Source organism: Bos taurus, chromosome 18 (assembly GCF_002263795.3).
Source record: "Bos taurus isolate L1 Dominette 01449 registration number 42190680 breed Hereford chromosome 18, ARS-UCD2.0, whole genome shotgun sequence".
Lineage (NCBI taxonomy): Eukaryota > Metazoa > Chordata > Mammalia > Artiodactyla > Bovidae > Bos > Bos taurus.
Window position 1 is genome coordinate 23,999,642 of NC_037345.1, and position 18,070 is coordinate 24,017,711.

General features: G+C 46.7%; 1 protein-coding gene across 4 annotated transcripts in view; it reads left to right on the forward strand.

Moving 5' to 3' along the window:
* The window catches only part of LOC508916 (carboxylesterase 1-like), a 32,362-nt gene extending 16,344 nt beyond the window's left edge, over window positions 1-16,018 (forward strand). For 3 of the 4 annotated variants that reach the window (XM_005218506.5, XM_059876586.1, NM_001046018.1), the window contains 9 exon segments: window positions 965-1,069; window positions 2,875-2,979; window positions 5,368-5,406; window positions 7,013-7,153; window positions 9,036-9,116; window positions 9,479-9,626; window positions 14,261-14,392; window positions 15,312-15,384; window positions 15,660-16,018. In XM_005218506.5, the coding sequence (XP_005218563.1) occupies window positions 965-1,069; window positions 2,875-2,979; window positions 5,368-5,406; window positions 7,013-7,153; window positions 9,036-9,116; window positions 9,479-9,626; window positions 14,261-14,392; window positions 15,312-15,384; window positions 15,660-15,843 (1,008 nt within the window). In that variant the 3' untranslated portion in view covers window positions 15,844-16,018. 4 annotated transcript variants of the gene reach the window in all.
* Window positions 16,019-18,070: the final 2,052 nt, after the last annotated feature.

The window sequence follows — 18,070 nt, forward strand, 5'->3', positions numbered from 1 at the left end:
TTTTTCTAGTTCTTCTCCATAATTCACCCTGTTTATCTGTCTATCCATCTATGAATATAACCAGAATTTTTATAATTCCTTTTTGAAATATTTGGCTATGCTGGGTCTTCATTGCTGCACACTCTTTGTTTGAGTGTGGGGGCGTCTCAGCACCATGCCTTGTTGCGGAGCTCAGTTCTAGGTGCAGGGGCTTCAGTAGCTGTGGCATATGGGCTTAGATGCTCCATGGCATGTGGGATCTTCCCAGACTAGGGATTGCACCCATATCTCCTGCATTAGAAGGTGGATTCTTAACCATTGGACCACACGGGAGGCCCTAGTTAGAAATTTTTAAAGACAAACTTTCCCTAGCATCATGAAATGACATAAATATTTCTCTGAGTATTAAACAGTCTTTCATTTTTTGTATGTATAGTCAAGTTATTTCATCGTAAGAATGAAAAATATGTTGTTTATCCAGTCTCATAATATTGAAACCTTGGATTGTTTCCAATTTTTACTATTATAAACAACATGAGCATTATTAAAAATTGTTGTGTACCTCCATGCTTATTTTCCTTAGGATAAATTCTGAGTAATGGAAACGGGAAGTCAGAACTGTGCCTTTATTTTCTTTATTTATTTTATATTTCCCCAGCCATTTAAAATTTTTTATTCACCTTTATTTTTTTAATTAATTCTTACTTGAGTATAGTTGCCACGAGAACTGTGCCACTAAAGTGTTGCTAGGAGTTGCTAAGCTGCCCTCAGATACTGTTGATTGTTACAGTTAGTGGGCGCCACTCACCGCCTGTTCTGTCCCTCACTCTGCTCCTGCCTCCCTCCAGCTGAGGTTTTCTCACAGAACCAGGCCCAGGCCTCCAAGGGAGCAGTCCAGGACAGGGGTGAGGATGGGTGTGGCTCTTCATGAACAAACCCCCTTCCTCCCGTGAGCATAAACTCCCTTCTCAACACGGTCCTGCAGGTGTTATCCCCCCTGGCCAGGAATCTCTTCCACCGGGCCATCTCTGAGAGCGGCGTGGCCCTCACTTCCGCCCTGGTCAAGAGGGACTCGAAGGTTGCAGCTGAGGTAGGTCTCACGCTGGACTGCCCACACACCACGCACTGCCCTCCTGGAGTTGTCAGGGCCCTTTTTTAGAGTTCAGTCTGGCTGACATCCTCAGAAAAGCATAGATGTGAGAAATGGCTGAACAGGAGGGCAAGGACACACCTCAGCCCACCTCCCAGTTCTACCACTGAGCAAACTGGGGCAGAGAGCTGAAGTACAAGAGCCTAGCCAAGGTCAGTGAGTGAGGAGGGCAGGGCTGGACTCAGGCTCATGACTCTGGTCTGCCAGCCCCGTGCGCTTTCCACTGAACACACGTCCCAAAGTGTGCCTGGTGGGTGCTGCCCCAAATGTGTGCCATCGTGTATTATCTCACTCCAGGTCTAAGATCAAGTGAACTCGCTTACACTATGGTGGCTTGGAGTGGCTTCTCCCTAGGGACTTTGTGACGAGGCGGGTGCCTGAGAAGTCTTCATGGCTTCATTGATTCATGCAGCAGATAGTTTGGGGATAACCTAATACCTAGATTCTATTCTCAAGAAGGAGGGAGATTGATGATTACATAATTTTACCAGTTATAAAATGTCAATTGTACCTAGAGCAATAAAGGAAGGTATCCGAGGTCATAACAGAACCCAAAAGGAGCACTTCATCCACGGTACAGGGAAGGTTATCAGGAAAGGCTTCCTGAAAAAAAAGAAATGATCAACGAGTTGAGATGAGAAGGGTAAGCAGTAAATTACTTGGCAAGCAAGGAATATCCAGGAAACAGGAACAGTCTGCGCAAATGTCCCGTGGCAGGAGCAAAAGTCTTGAGAGACTGAAGAAGGCTGATGTGGGCAGAGCAGAAATTTCAGAGGAAACCTGGAGAGAGCTGTGCATGGGACCATGGCAGGGCCATAGCACATAGGAGCTGGTGAGAACTATGGCTTTATTTGGTGAGTGTTAGGAAGACTAGGAAGGGTGAGCAACACAGAGGCTCTGCTGAGGAGTGTGCCTTGGAGTGAGTGACACAGAGCGTTTTGATCAGGCTGCGAGAGCTGATTTGGAGAGCGCTGGGGGCGGCACTGACTGAAGGGACCGGTAAATAGAAAAGGGAGAGAAGGGGCCCCATGAATTTTTAGAATTTTTGAGAATGTTTTCAGAATTTTAGGATATTAACAGCAGATGCCCATTAATCAGGCTTAGGTCCAAAAGGGGGAGCTCATTTAAAGGAAAGAAAGGTCTCGGAGATGGGACTGGATTTTGCTATCAAACAAGACAAGAAATCAAAAAATGGAGAACCTGACACTCTTATTTTGCACTCTCGCTGTTTCTCTCTCCTCTACTTCTTCCTGTGCCTTTTTTATTTTTCCACCAAATACAGACTGAGCTCTGATGTATGTCAGACACTGGACCAGGCTCTGGGCAGCCCGTGCACACTCTCCAGGGCCCCATCATTGTGGCGCCTGACTTCTCTTCTGCATCTTCCCCTCTGGCTGCAATTTGCAACTGACTGGCCTGAGGTCAAATGGCTATTAATTGGATGAGTCAAGATTTGAGATTAGAAAGTGGGACTCTGGATTCCATGCTCTTAAGCAGCCCCTCCGTGCTGCCTCTATTTAGATGTTCAGCTTTGAGATCACTATGCCCACCTTGTTTAACAGAGATAAAACAGCAGAGGCTGAGGAGTATAACCGGCATGCCTTGGACCCAGGACCTACTGGTCTAGGGTGTTTACTGCTACCACGGACTGCCTATAGAAAGGGAGGTTGGGACAGAACACTTCGGTATTGATGGAGGGAAGAGGCATGGCTCTTGAATTCTGCTGTCATCTGTGATCTCTACAGCAAATTGCTGCCTTTGCTGGCTGCAAAACCATCACCTCAGCTGTCCTTGTTCACTGCCTGCGCCACAAGACAGAGGATGAGCTCTTGGAGGTAACACAAAAGATGGTAAGTTCATCCACTCTCCTGGAAAAAGAAGCCGCCCACCCTGGGAACATGGTCCCAGGCTTCATCATTTTAGCTTCAGTCCTCTTGCCCTGGTAAAACTACCTGGGACAGTTTCTCAGCTCCCAGGAGAGAGCAGTGTCAGCCTCTGGATCTCAATGCGAATGTTCCTTCTTTCTTTTTTTTTTTTTTTTTTTTTGAGTATCTCAGATGTTACCAAAGACAGTGAATAACAGAATGAACAACTGAACAATGACCCCTCATATTTATCAAAACTTACCTTTTCCAATCTTGCTTTCTGATATATTTTTGAGAAATTAAACATTACATATGCTCAGAGATAGTTATCACCTTGAATTTTAGGGATGGGGTTATGTAGAACAAATAATTTCAGAAAGCTTGCCACACCTTATCTCAAGACCACCTCAGTTATGACCCAGTGGTAGCCCAGTTTTCTAGGTTTTCTGCATGTCTGCCTCAGTCATCGTTCCGTCATAACTGTTCATCTACCCATTCATCCATCCACCTGTTCATCCATTCATCAGTTCGGTCATCATCTTATTATATATCTGTCCATCTGTCGATGAATTAGAGTTCATCAGTATCTTTTCATCAGTCCAATATCAATTCATCTATAACATTCATTCATCTGTTACCAATCATCTATATATCTATTTTGTCACCCGTCTCTGTAAAATCAGTGAACCATCCATCAGCTAATCTGCTGGGTATAGTCCCTCTGCCCAGTAACCCCCCAGTTCATCCATACTCCACATAGTGATCAGTTTCATCAATCCATGCATCCATTTATCCACCCACCCATCCATCCATCCATCCACCTCTGGTAGGTGTGTGGGTGGAGGTAACAGATTGGGTGATGCAGACATAGTTGGCTATAGTCCCTGTTTACAAGGAACTATTCAAGGAGAAAGACACACATAGACTTAGTGGATTAGGTGTGTGGGAGTACAGAGAGGGGAGCATTCATTATAACACGCAGGGCTGCTTCACAGAGAAGGTGACATTCGGGATTGATGGCTATGATGGTGGGTCATCACAGGAGGTTACAACATGACAGATACCCAGAGAACACCACATTTAGAGCCAATGGGAACTGTTGGAGTAGCCGGAACACCTGGACTCTCTCTGTCTGGACCCTGGAATCCTGAGACTACTACTCCTGGACTCCCAGGGTCTAGACTCCAGCACTGGACTCTGCTCTATTTCCATGGTTTAAGTCCAAAGTAGCCTTGAATCTTGGTTTCTCAGGCTCAAATAAGGTGACCACTGTGCTCAAAGATAAATACACAACTGTTTTCTGGTATAAATTTCTTTCTAAAACTCCATGTGGCACAAGAGATCCACCTTATTTAGGGGGAGATTTGGTGACGTTGGGAAAACCCAGAGAACCTAAGAGTCCATGTTATTCTTCTGAGATCATGTGCAAGTGTTTCTAGGATTATCTTCTCTCCCCATTACACACACACACACACACACACACACACACACACACGCACACAGCCCTGGATTGTGGCCCTACAACACATAATGGAGGGATCCTTAAAGGGATTTCCCCTTACAGGGTCAGGCTTGTTAGCTTCAGCATCACAATAGAACTAGCACAGTCTCATAACAAAGAGAAGTGTGGGCTGGGCTGAATTTCAGTCAGCTTGTATGAGTCAGGATTTTCTAAAGCAAGATAAGAAAACTCATCTCAAAGTGCCTTGAGAAAGGAATATGTAGTAACAGAATCTTAGGTAACTCACTGACAAGTCTAGGAGTCCATGGCTTCAGGCATGGCTGGATCCAGATACACATATGCTATTATTAAGAAACTGTCTCTATCCCTCAGCTTTTACCTTTCGGTGTTGGCATCATTCTCAGATTTGTCCCCTGGGGAGGTTAAAGACAGCAACAGTACTCTAGTCTTACATATTATCTCCTTAGAAACCCTATTTCCCAACAATTGCAGCAAAAATTTGGATGAACTCTATTCAAATGACATGGGCACATGTCCACCCCTGAAGTAGTCCCTGTATTCAGGGATTTTGGTGCATCTGAGGGCACACAGAGATATCTGCAATCATGGAGTGAGAGTGGGGAACAGGGGGTTCCCCCAAAGGAAAATCGGGGTGTTGTTGCCTGGAGGAACAAGAAGAGAAAATGGGTGGAGGGCAAGGCAGGCACCAACAGTCCTCTGCAGAGCTCCCCTCCCCCATCCCACACCTGCTCCCTCTGCTGGTGCCCGGGGGAGGGTGTCCTGCCCGCTTCCTTTCAGCCCAGCCACGGAGGCGCCAGGAGGGAGCACTTGATACTTTCAGCACAGCTCACATAAGTCAGCTTTCCTCCCAGGAAGCCTCCTCACCACAACTTCTGTCTTTGTCTTCACAGAATTTTTTCACTCTTGTTTTATATGGAGACCCTACAGAGGTAAGGACTTTTGGTTTCTTGATTACACATTTTAAGTCTTATCACCTTAAGCTTCAGTTAATGATTAGAAAAGAATGAAAGAATTCTTCATGTGGAATCTTAGTAAATCCTACTGTTTATAGTGCTGACACCGAGAGAGGGGCTGTGACCTCCTGGGTCTCACAGCTAGGATGACCATATAATGGGACCAGAACCTGTGCCCCGGCCCCCAGGCCAGTGCTCTCTGTCGTCAACTCTAGTCCCTGTCCCCAGCCAGCCCCTAGTCTTGTGTACATTCCTTAAAACGCCCTGTTGGGAGAAGGTGGATGAGAAACCTCCACTGCGGGGACTAGAGATGACTGGGTAAGGGGCTCTTCAGAAGCCTTCAAGAGGAGCCCGGATCATCTCCTGGGGGCTGCAGGGTTGACTGGCTGTGCAAGTTGCACTGTTTCCAGATCTGTGGGGAAAGGAGCCATGAGTCTCAGTCCTCAGGACACCACCCTCCTCCCAGTCTCACAGGAAACTCCAACAGCAGCCTCCCTGAGCCGAAAAACATTGAGCCCTTGTTGACTGGTGTTTCATTATCAATAAATATTATATATAACTATCTATAAGAAATAAATATATTACATAAGGTATCTTTAAACAGAAACATTTACAGAACAAGGTTGAAAAAATGTTACCAGAGGCTCTCAGGAACCTGATTCCTTATTTCACCAGCACAGCAGCTCAGCATTCGCTATATCAGAGTCATGGTGACTTTATAGAACTTAAATATCACGAATAATGAGAATATTACCAAGTCAAGAGGGGTTCCTGCTGCTGGCCAATCACGACCTTTAATCAGAATGCTCACAGTCTGGGGAGACGGTGGGCTCAGTGTCCTCCCAAAAACCACCAAGTTTCTGTTTGGCCATGAAACCTTTTAAGGAGCAACCGAGAAGTCACCTCAGTTCATCCCTGAGATGAGGGGTCCAGAGTGGTCGCCGGCCCTGTTCGCCTGCAGGCGTGTGTGCAGCTTGTAGACGCCTCCTGGTCTTCCTCTAGATGTTACCTTGCTCTTATATTGGGGAGATTCCAAATGTGTCAGCTAGGGAAGAGGTCCTATCATCTGTGAATTTCTTATTCTTTATTTCTGCTTCTTTGATCTATGGGGAGAACCAACAAGCTGGGCAGGGCATTGGGTGATTAAAAGATCTGACAGGTGTGCTTGGGCTGAAGATGAGTAGAGCATCAGGGGGCCTGGTTCAAAGGTTAGTTATGCTATAGCTTTTCTAAAGTGACCCCAAAATGGGGGGCTTCCTGGTGAGGGTGATTTCCTAAAGAGGTGCTTGCAAGAACTGACTATAGATGGAGAGTTGCATAGGGATATATTAATTATGCTTTTCAAATTAAATACCCATTTATTACATACTTTTATAGCAATTTGAGTGAAGATTTGCCCCCATCACCTGACTATTGCTGTCTCCTGGTCAGAGTTCTGCCCTCTGGGGTCCACAAACTTAGCTCTGAGCGTGTGGCCACCGGCCACAACCATGTGCTGGTTGTGAGCTCCGGCAGGTGGAAACGGGGATGCGGGTGTGACCTGGAAGGGGAAGCACAGACAATACTCTGCCCTCTTCCCCAGACCTATCCTTTCCTGCCCACCGTGGTTGACGGAGTGCTGCTGCCGAAGATGCCAGAAGAGATGCTGGCTGAAAAGAACTTCAACACCGTTCCCTACATTGTCGGAATCAACAAGCAAGAGTTTGGCTGGATTCTGCCTTTGGTGAGAAAGCGCAGGCCTCATAGACTTGTCTCCCCTGCCCATCATATCACCCCTCCCATCTGTGGCCTCATCACCCCTCATATCTCTGGTCACAGGACCCTTCTTTCTGCAGACCCCTCTCTGGGACCAGGCCAGCTGTCCCTGTCATACAAAAGTTGACATTTCCATGGAAACCATCTCCAATGGTCCACACTGTCATCTGGGAGATGTAGCCCTGGGGACCCACGTCCCCACACACTCTGTGATTGTCCTCCCATCCATGGATCCTGAAATGCTGGTTCCGGGAGGGCTGGTGGAAATCGTCAGTGGGCAGATGAAACCCAAGGCCTGGACGGGGCCAGGGGCTCGGGAGTTCTGGAGAGTGAGGTCTGGGACCTGCAGCCTCTCACCTCGGGCTTGCTGTTTTCATGCTTTCCCCACTAATCACCCCTGGTCACCCATGCTCTCACTCATCTCACGGAAAGAGTCAGAGGAGCCTCCTTCCTCCTGGGTTAAAATTGACTTCAAAAGTTAGGAAGGGCTTTCCCTTCTGCCAAAGATAAACAAAGCCGGACACTAGGTGACATGGTAACAGATTTGATTCAGTTACACCCCTGCTCTAGGGAAAAGATCCATCGTGAACTGAATCCAATCCCTGAAATGAAAGCCTGGAGCTTATTAAAGGAGTGGGTGGGAGTGGGGTGGGGTGGGGTGGATTGTCCATGTGACTGGACCTCCTGGATTTGTTAGCTGGCATTTATCTGGAGAAGAAACAAACTTCTGTCTTTATGACAGGAGGCAGTGGTGTAAGTAGAATCAAGGCCCCCAGTGAAGTTAGGCTTTATCATCTCACAAGCACTGGAGGACAGAGCAAGAATTATCCCCTGCATGTTTGTTTTTCATAGAGATGGCTCTCAGATCCTTGATGAAACAGCTTGGGGTGGAAGAGTTACATCTAAAGGGGCAAAAATTACAAGGTTTCTAAAGTAACTGCTCTAAGATGGGTTTCATGGTGTTGGCTGGAACAAACAGTAAAATCTCCTGGCAGCCCAGAGCTCTTTAAGGGGGCCTGCGGCCATCCTGGGGACATGGCCTTAAGCTTCCTGCAGCTGTCCTGGAGTTTGGTCAAGTCTCTTAGGACAGAGTTTTGATGGAGTCGTTATGTGCAGAGTTTTGTGGTTCTTCAGCACATTTTCAGAAGTTTTACGGAAGGACCAAAATCATAATGGCAGTATTTGGGGCTTTCTTAGTTATCTGACATGGCAGGGTATTTGTGGGGCTTTGTCCTCTGCCCCAGAGCCTTCCACTTCAACACTAGGCTGGCTGAAACCTTCCCTTTCTGTCTTGATGACCACTGTGGGACTCTAAGCCTAACTCTGTGTGTATGTGTCTTTATATATATATGTCTGCGTGTGTGTGTGTGTACATATGTATGTATGTATATGCTTCGCTGGTGGCTCAGTAATAAAGAATCTGTCTGCCAGATGAGATGTGGGTTTGATCCCTGGGTCAGAAAGATTCCCCTGGAATAGGAAATGGCAACCCACTCCAGTATTCTGGAAAATCTCATGGACAGAAGAGACTGGAATGTCCATGGGGTCACAAAGAGTCAGACACGACTTAGAGACTGAGCATGCACACGTGTATCTGCTTGTGTGTGTGTGAACACACACACAAAGACTGGGACAGCTTCTGTTAACAATTACATTATTCTCTTTGCACTCCTTGATCTCTGGATATGAAAGTTCATTTGATTCATTGATTTTACCCAACTCATCAAAGACCCAAGCCCATCAAGACATGACAAAGTAACCTTCAGCCTGCATTAGATGCTCTCTTGGTCACTTTGATTTTTCCTGCCATTACCTATGATTTCACAATTGCTTAACCTTTGTTTTAATAGTTCATGAGATATCCACTCTCTGAAGACAAGCTGGACCAGAAGACGGCCACATCACTCGTGTGGTACTCCTACCCCATCCTGGTAAGAGGCCAGGAATCACAGGAACTCAGGGGTGTGAAGTTATAGCATGGCTTCTAAAGTGAAAATGAGGAAGTTGTTCACCTTTTCAGTGATTGCTTATTGCAATAGAGTTTTTCAGATAGCAAAGGACTGATTAAAAGTGGTTATCTCATGCCATTTTAGGGAGATGACTTAAGTTTATTTTGTGACTGTCAGAGGGTTTTACAAAAAAATAACCTAAATTAGATTTTGCTCGTGTGCATGAAAATCTACAGTTTTGTTTCCATGGCATAAATGGTTTTGTCTGCACAGATAATTGGTAAGTCTGGCCTCCATTATGTATTTAATTTTAACAGTGGTTACTTTCACTCAATCTATTTCAGAGCATTCCTGAGGAACTGGCTCCAGTGGCCACTGACAAGTATTTAGGAGGGACAGACGACCCTGTCAAAAAGAAAGGCCTGTTCCTGGACTTGATAGCAGATGTGATGTTTGGTGTCCCGTCTGTGAACATGGCCCGTCGCCACAGAGGTGAGTCCCGCACACTGAACAGGAGGAGGTCCCCACCCAGCCACCATCACTGACTCCTGCCCGGACCGTGGCACAAGCACACAGGTGGAACCTGCTGAGGGTCATCCATCCAAAACTGATTGCATCCGGGGCATTGTCCTATTTTGGTTTCCACCAGAAGCAGACTCTGAGGAAGGATCTAAATGCAGGTAGTGTATTTGGGGGTGATCCCAGATAACACTGGTAGAGGAGTGGAGAAGTGACACGGATGGACAAGGAAGTCAGTCTACACTGTGCTGTCAAGCGAGTATCCAGCATGGACACCTGGGGCTCTGGGAAACCAGCAGAAGACGTGGCTCGGGATTCTCCCCAGTCAGTGGCAAGAGAGCTGGGCTATTTATGCTCCAAATTCCATGAGTCATCGGTTGAAGGCTATTCCCAGGGGCAGTTAATTCCCTGGTGCTTTGACCTTCTGCACACGTGGGCAGAGTGGTCTCTGGCTACCAAAGACCTCAGAAAGAGCTGCAGATATGGGAGGTAGAACTCAGGCCAGTGTGCCGGGAAGCAGAGAACATGGGGAAGCACCGATAGCCTCTGCCCAGGGGCCCCTCACCTGAATTACAGTAGTCTGTGGGGCCACAGGGCACATATTGGAGGTTTTGACTTAGAAGCCTTCCAAGGTCAGAGCTAGCTGCAAACTAGTTTGTTAGCCAGTGGAGCTGGGATAGCATGAGGCCAAGCATAGGATCAGGAGTGTTGTCTGGGGGACTTCACTGATGATCTGTGGTTAAGACTGTGCTTCCAAGGCAGAGGGCAGGGGTTCGAGCCTTGATCAGGGAACTTATATCCCGCATGCTGTGGGCTGCAGCCATAAAAAAGGAGTGTTGTCTGGGACCAAGAAAGTGCAAAGGACTGAGCACCGGAAGAGTAGGAGCAGGTGATCTGGTAAATGTCAATGTCTGCGGCCAACTTAAATTTATCCCAGTGTGTGCTGTGTCTACCACAGGACCTTCCAACATTGACCCCAAGTCTGTGTGGGGTGTGAGGTCAGGGATGGATGAGCCCACCTGGAGAAGAGGTGATCCTTTTGGGTACCTTTTGAGTTCCTCACAGGACCCTTCCTTTCCTGGAGCCCTCACTCACCTAGTCCGCAAGCCAGGAGATGGTGCTTTGGTCCAGACCTCTCTGCATAACTGTGCTAGGAGGGTTTTAAACTTGGAGACTTTATAAACAAATAAAATATTGCTACAGCTGACATATTCTGTCCCCAAACATTCACTGATTTGGAGGTGCTAGCTACCACTTCCTCCTTCCTAAGGTCCTGATGACCATCCAGGGGCTGCCTGGAGTCAGATCTTTCATGTACTTGGTCTTGCTTCTTGCTGTGTGTCTGATATTAGTATCGCTGTCTGCATCTGTGCCACTCCCAGCCATGCTAGGCTTGAGTTTTCTTTTATCTGACTTCTCATGACTGTTTTTTTATTCTGTTTTTTACACTTTTGATTTTATTTTGAAGTGTACCCAGTTACCCATCCTGTGATCATTTCAGATGGACAGCAGAGAGACTCAGTCATATATGTACATGACATTTCACGACTTGAATTCAGGGTCTTATTGCCAGCACTTCTTGGAGTTTATCAATGTTATGTTTTCATTGTTGTATTTCTCTCAATCTCTTTTTGATTAAAAAAACGTGTTACTCTAAAAGAAAAAAGCGTTTTCTGATTATGAATTAATCTTACCATTGTAGAATTTTTTGAAAATAAGGGAACATATGCAGACGCAACTATGTATCACTCATAATTCCTTCACCGAAAGTATCAGCTATAAAGGTTTGACATATTTTCTTTGATTAATTTTTCCATATCTTATGTATAATTTTAAAATTAATTATGTTGTTCACGAAACACTGTATTGTTGTCATTTCCTCACTGTCAGTACTGTTTTCTGAAAAATCTCAATTATTTCATGGCACGAAGGGTTAAGTTTCCTTTAGTGTCCCTGTCCTAGTGGGTATTTAGCCAGGCTGCTTGTGTTGAGGCTCCACACAGCATCGCACTCAGCCTCACGTGCAGATCTCTTTAGCCAAGTCTCAAATCATTTTCTTGGCGTTGGATTTAGAAGTGAAACTATTAAGCTGGGCTGTTGGAGCATTTGAATGTTCTTGATACATTTTGTGAAATTTCTTTCCAGTGTGTGAGAGTGCAAATTTCTTAATTATCTCACTTGGGATAGTCAGATGAAAAGAGTAAAGATAATGCTGCCAATTTTACATAAGTCCTTCCTCACCGAAAAAAGGAGAACATCACTTTGTTTTAGTTTACATATTTTTTATTCCTAGCTTTCTCCCACCTCCTTCTTCTCTTGGAGCTCCTAAGTGTTATTATTGAAATCTCTGTCCTACGTTTCTGTGAAGATTATGTTGTGATTTGGGGAAATTTTTTTTTAATAAATCTCAATAGTTTAAGGTGAAACAGTAAAAAAAAAAAAAACAATAAGAGGAAGGGAAAGAAGATGATCATAACTGAGTTCTGTCATTCACACTAGGTCTTTCTTGTGTGGCTGGGTTCTGAGTTTCTTTCTCTTTTTTGCCCACACTATGCAGCATACTAGAGCCTGGTTCCCTGAGCAGGGATTGAACCTGCGCCCCCTGCAGCTGAAGTGCAGAGTACTAACCACTGGAACACCAGGGATGTCCCCTGATTCTAACACTTCGGAGTGGCAGAAGCAAGAGTAAACACTGTCGATACAGCAATTTCTGCTTGACCCTGAAGCACCTGTTTAGCACGTGGATTATGGAACCATGGAAGGATTGTTTGTTCCAAACAACACCTCTTGCTAAACTAAGGGTGACATGATGGGGTGGAAAAAGGCGGCAACTAAAGTATTCTACACCCTCCTGTCAGGGTGGTGTATATTGTTACACCATACAGTGGACAAATATTTAATAATATAAAGAAATTATTATAGTAATTACAAAACTACATATCCAATAACACCCTTATTTTTTATACATGTGCTAAAATATTAGAAGGTTTCTCTGAGCAGTACGATTACAAGTGATCGTTTTGTTCATTTTCCCTTTTTCTGCATTTTCCAAAGGTGATAATGTCAAAAAGCAGGGAGAAGTTATGATATTCTGCACCAGTCTGCCTTGGGGCCTGACCCTTCCCCATTACAGTCACTGGCTGTGGCATAATGATCAGTGCAAAGCACAGAGCTCCCCAGGTGGGGGGCCCACGAGTTAGCCCTGAAGGAACAAGATGGGCATCTCTGCTGAAGCATCAGCAGAAAAAGTAACATCTTCTTGGGGCTACAAGAAAGGCTGAAGAGAGGGGAGAGGGGAGGCGAGGAGAGAGGGACTGTCCCCTTCCTCAGCCCCTTCTCCCTTCTGCCACTGCTGCACATTCCCTGAGCCACGCAGGAAGCAGGACACGTGAGAGGATGGACAAAAAGGAAATACTGGATTGAGGTTTCCTGGGACACAGGGAGTAAATTGTCCTCTTCTACATAGGTTTGTGTTTCAATATCTGCACTTTCAGGCTGCTGCTGCTGCTGCTAAGTCGCTTCAGTTGTGTCCGACTCTGTGTGACCGCATAGACGGCAGCCCACCAGGCTCCCCCGTCTCTGGGATTCTCCAAGCAAGAACACTGTAGTTGGTTGCCATTTCCTTCTCCAGTGCATGAAAGTGAAAAGTGAAAGTGAAGTCGCTCAGTCGTATCCTACTCTTAGCAACCCCACAGACAGCAGCCCACCAGGCTCCTCCGTCCATGGGATTTTCCAGGCAAGAGTACTGGAGTGGGATGCCATTGCCTTCTCCGAACTTTCAGGCTAGCAACTTGAATTTCCTTGAATTTGTTCCACTCTTAGTAGGTGAAAAAAACACTGGAAACGCTCAAAAGTAGGCAGAATCGAAGGCACCTGTTGTGCTGCAGGTATTCTCCACAGGAATGAAAAGAAACCCGCTCTCAAAGAAATGTGGACTTCCCAGGTGGCGCTAGTGGTAAAGAATCAAGAGACATAAGAGATGCTGGTGTGATCCCTGGGTTGGGAAGATCCCCTGGAGAAGGGCATGGCAACCCACTCCAGTATTATTGCCTAGAGAATCCCATGGACAGAGAAGCCTGGCGGGCTATAGTCCATAGAGTGGCAAAGACTCAGACAAGACTGAAACGCCTTAGCACACTCGTATCCGTGAAATGTAGTGGTATTTCTGTGTGCATAAACTGTATGTATCTAGACGTTCTGGGGTGTCAGTGCATGGGTAGGCAGAGGCGTTCACATGTATTGACTCAAGGCCTCTATAATGATAGTCATTTTGAATCATTTTCCTCAGAGTTTCAACATTCCTTCATTCATTCAGTAAACACCTGGCTCCATCTAGTTCTACCTCCACCACTAATACACCCTTAAGTCATAGAATTTTTCCCAACCTCTTTCTCTACTGTGCTAATAACCAGGGGCTTCCTGCAGGGACACAGAGCGTCCGGCACACAGTTGGTTCTCACAGTGGGCAGCTGCTAATAATATTGTTGTTGTTCACTCAGGACCAGGTGTGCCACCAATTTCCTGACTGCTCACGCCCTCTTGAGACCTCGATACCATGCGGGTGTGCGTCCGCTGAAATGAACTGTGCATGAATCCATGTCTTACAGATGCTGGAGCCCCAACCTACATGTATGAGTTTTGTTATCACCCAAGCTTCTCCGCAGAGCTGAAACCAAAGACGGTGATGGGGGACCATGGGGATGAGCTCTTCTCTGTCTTCGGGGCTCCCTTTCTGAAAGGTGATGGCCCTTTGATGACTATAGCTTGGAGTTAGAAGATCGGGGTTCAAGTTTTGATTTGGTGACCTTGGACAGTTCCTCCTTCTCTCCAGGTCTTACTTTCACCAAAACAGCGTTGAAGGACAAAGACTCCCAACCTTTTTTTGGCTCTAATGCATGTGATGGAGAATGAGTATCCTTGGGCCTTCACCCATGATCGCTCTAAGAATCCAAACCTGGGCATCAGCAAGTCAAGCTTAAAGTGTGCTTGAATAACCCAAGATCTTCTTAAATGCAGGGTCACCCACAGGGCCGTGCTCAGGGCTAGAAGGCCACCACTCACTCCACACTCATAAGAGCATATGAGAATGTGAGTGAGAGTAAAGTTAGAACTGCTGTTAACCTTGAACAAGGACTAAGTGTGTGTGCCTGTATATCCAACCATCCATCTAAAGCTCATATCTTTTAAAAATAAATATAATTTAAATTATAATATTTTAAGGAATACCACTCACAAGTGTCCTTAAGTCTTTAATGTCTTCACCATCAGCAGTTATAGACAACTTGTGTGTGACACACCCCAGGGCTGTGCCTCTGCACACTTCTTGATGGATGACTATTTGGGGATCTTGCAGCTTGGTTATTTTTCAGATTCTGTAAAAACGTGTGTGGATCAAGGAAGCTGAGAAAAGACCCAAAGGAGAGCATCCTGGGAGATGGGGTTAGTCTAGCAGAACCCGTTTGCACTGAGTCCAGTGTCAGTAGGTGACAGTCAAGCTTAAAGTGTGCTTGAATAACCCAAGATCTTCTTAAAATGCAGTTTTTGACTCAGTAAGTCTGGAGTAAGGGCCCCTTTTCTGAATTTCTAGCAAGTTCTCAAGGGCTGCTATTGCCCACAAATCATACTTTGAGTAGCAATGGCTTTGTCTCCTCCTCACAGATGGTGCCTCAGAAGAGGAGATCAATCTCAGCAAGATGGTGATGAAATTCTGGGCCAACTTTGCTCGGAATGGGTGAGCTGCTGGCAGACATGGAGCGGGGTTGGGAAGGAACAGGGTGTGTCTGTTGGGTAGGGGAGCTTCCAACATGTGATGGTCAAAAGCCCGGCCATGTGACCTCTGACATGAGAGCTCCCTGTGGTGGACTGGCTGCCCAAAACATGGTCAGCCTCCTGTCTCTGGCGGAATATGAGCCTTTGGCAGAAATGAAGCCACGAGGTCCCTGACCATCTCAGAGGGTTGTTGGGACCACACTGTTGCTTTGGTGAATTTCTATTGATTTGTTTCAGGAACCCCAATGGGGAGGGGCTTCCCCATTGGCCGGTATATGATCATAAAGAAGGGTACCTTCAGATTGGCGTCAACACTAGGGAAGCCGAGAAGCTGAAAGACAAGGAAGTGGCTTTCTGGAATGAGCTTCTTTCCAGGGAGGTGGCAAAGAAGGCACCACACTTAAAACATGTTGAGCTGTAAACAGGAGGCTCGACTGGGTCCCCAGATGGAGGTTTCTCTAGAAGTGTTTATGTGCCAAAGAGGCGTCTTATTGTGGAGGCTGAGGAATTATCCGATGGGAGCGGCAGAGGTCAGGGAGGGGGAGTTTCTGTTTCTGTGGCCTCAATTTGGAAATAAACGTTCTTTTGGAGACCAAGTCAATGTCTTTGTCTTGCGCTGGAATAGTCATCCTCCTCAGTGAGAGAAGGATGAAGGCAGTGGGCACCATCGGCAGGAAGGTGCTCTGGCCATTCTGGCTTGATCTCTGGACGTGCAGAGTGGAGCGGGCTGGGCCCTGGGAGGTGCTGAGGGGGCCGCTGCATCGCTCCATGTCTCAGGACCATCCACAGCTCCAATGAGAGGATGTGGGGGACCAGAGTGCCGTGTCCCCCTCCTCCATGCGGAGCTGCCTGTAGAGATGGAGGCGACACAGACTGAGGATGTGCTGGAGTGGGAAAGAGGGGGACGGGGCATGGCGACATGTGTCATGGCTGCCTGGACCTTACTGGCCCTCTCACAGGTCTACAGTGCTTTCTTCAACTTACGTGTTATCCTTCCAGGCCCCTCCCTGGGGCCATCTCTTCCAACAACTCATATGAACCCTCTCTGTGGCCTGAACCACATCAGATCCAAGCAGTGACCACACTGAAGTGAGTCCCAGGAGTATCACCTGAAAACTGTCTCTTTCAGATTTCCTGGAGTGATTTCTGGCTTCTCCTGGGCTATAGAAATCTCTAAGAAATGCCACTCCCACCTTAACCCACAAAAATTATATTATCCTTAAAGTCCTGACCTTTTCTGACTGTTTCAGAGAGGCTACAAGGAAAACCATTACCCTGAAGTGTCAGGGAAATGGGCTCCGTGGAGGAGAGATGGGATGCGAAAACTGGCTAACCATCTGCCAACAGGTGGAAGATGGAGTCACTGCACGTGTGAGTAGAATGAGTCGAAAATGTGAATCAACTGCTAAAGGCCGATGGTGGGCAAGTATGGGAGTATACAGTCCTTAGGAGCATGGACCCATAGGGGAGTTTACACTCACTGCAGGCCCTTCTCCCTGGACCCCAAAAAGGGACCCATGAGAAATGCTGGTAACAGGTAGTACTTGTTATTCTTATGTGACTAAGTCAAGTCCGGCTCTTCTCAACCATGGACTATAAACGGTTAGGCTTCTCTGTCCATGGGATTCTCCAGGCCAGACTACTGGAGTGGGTTGCCATTTCATTCTCCAGAGGAGCTTCCCAACCCAGGGATCCAACACATGTCTCCTGCATTGACAGGCAGGTTCTTTACCACTCAGCCACAGCAGAATCCCTTTCTCTTGGGTTGAACATCAAGTAGCAATTCCCTCCAGCAAACACCAGGAGGCAGAACACCTGGAATGGATTACATTCACTTAGCACACCCTGCTCCTTAGTAACCACCACCAGGCTCTCCCGCTGCTGCTACTGCTGCTGCTGCTAAGTCGATTCAGTCGTGTCTGACTCTGTGCAACCCCAGAGACGGCAGCCCAGCAGGCTCCCCCATCCCTGGGATTCTCCAGGCAAGAACACTGGAGTGGGTGGCCATTTCCTTATCCAATGCATGAAAGTGAAAAGTGAAAGTGAAGTTGCTCAGTCGTGTCCGACTCTTCCAGACCCCATGGACTGCAGCCCACCAGGCTCCTCTGTCCATGGGATTTTCCAGGCAAGAGTACTGGAGTGGGGTGCCATCGCCTTCTCCTCCAGGCTCTCCTACCACTGAATAAACAACAGCAAACAGAGGAAAACATGAAATCCTTCCTTTGTAACCAAGTCTCAGGTACACTCACCCTTCCTTGACAATGGCTATCAAATTCCCTTCAAATTCAAGTCAGTATGTGGATTTCCACTAGGTTTGAGGGAAGGGCAGCTTTCAGCCTGACCTAGGGAGGAATTTGCAAAGATTCAGAGTCCGGCCACTGCAAGGTCCTGTCAGGGGTCCTGTCAGTAGCACTGGGAAAGCCAAAACTGCTGTTTCCTGTGAGGAGGAGGGGAGGAGAGCCCCTCCAGGCATGCGTGGTCCACACAATGGGGCATTGGTGACGTGTATCCGGAACAGGTGCACACCTTCAGTGAATATACGTGCAGCTTATAAACATTTCTAATGCTAGTAATTTGTTCTTCACATATTTAGGTGAATATATCTGTTGAAGGAAAAATGGGTTTGATATATTTTGTTTCAAAAAAAG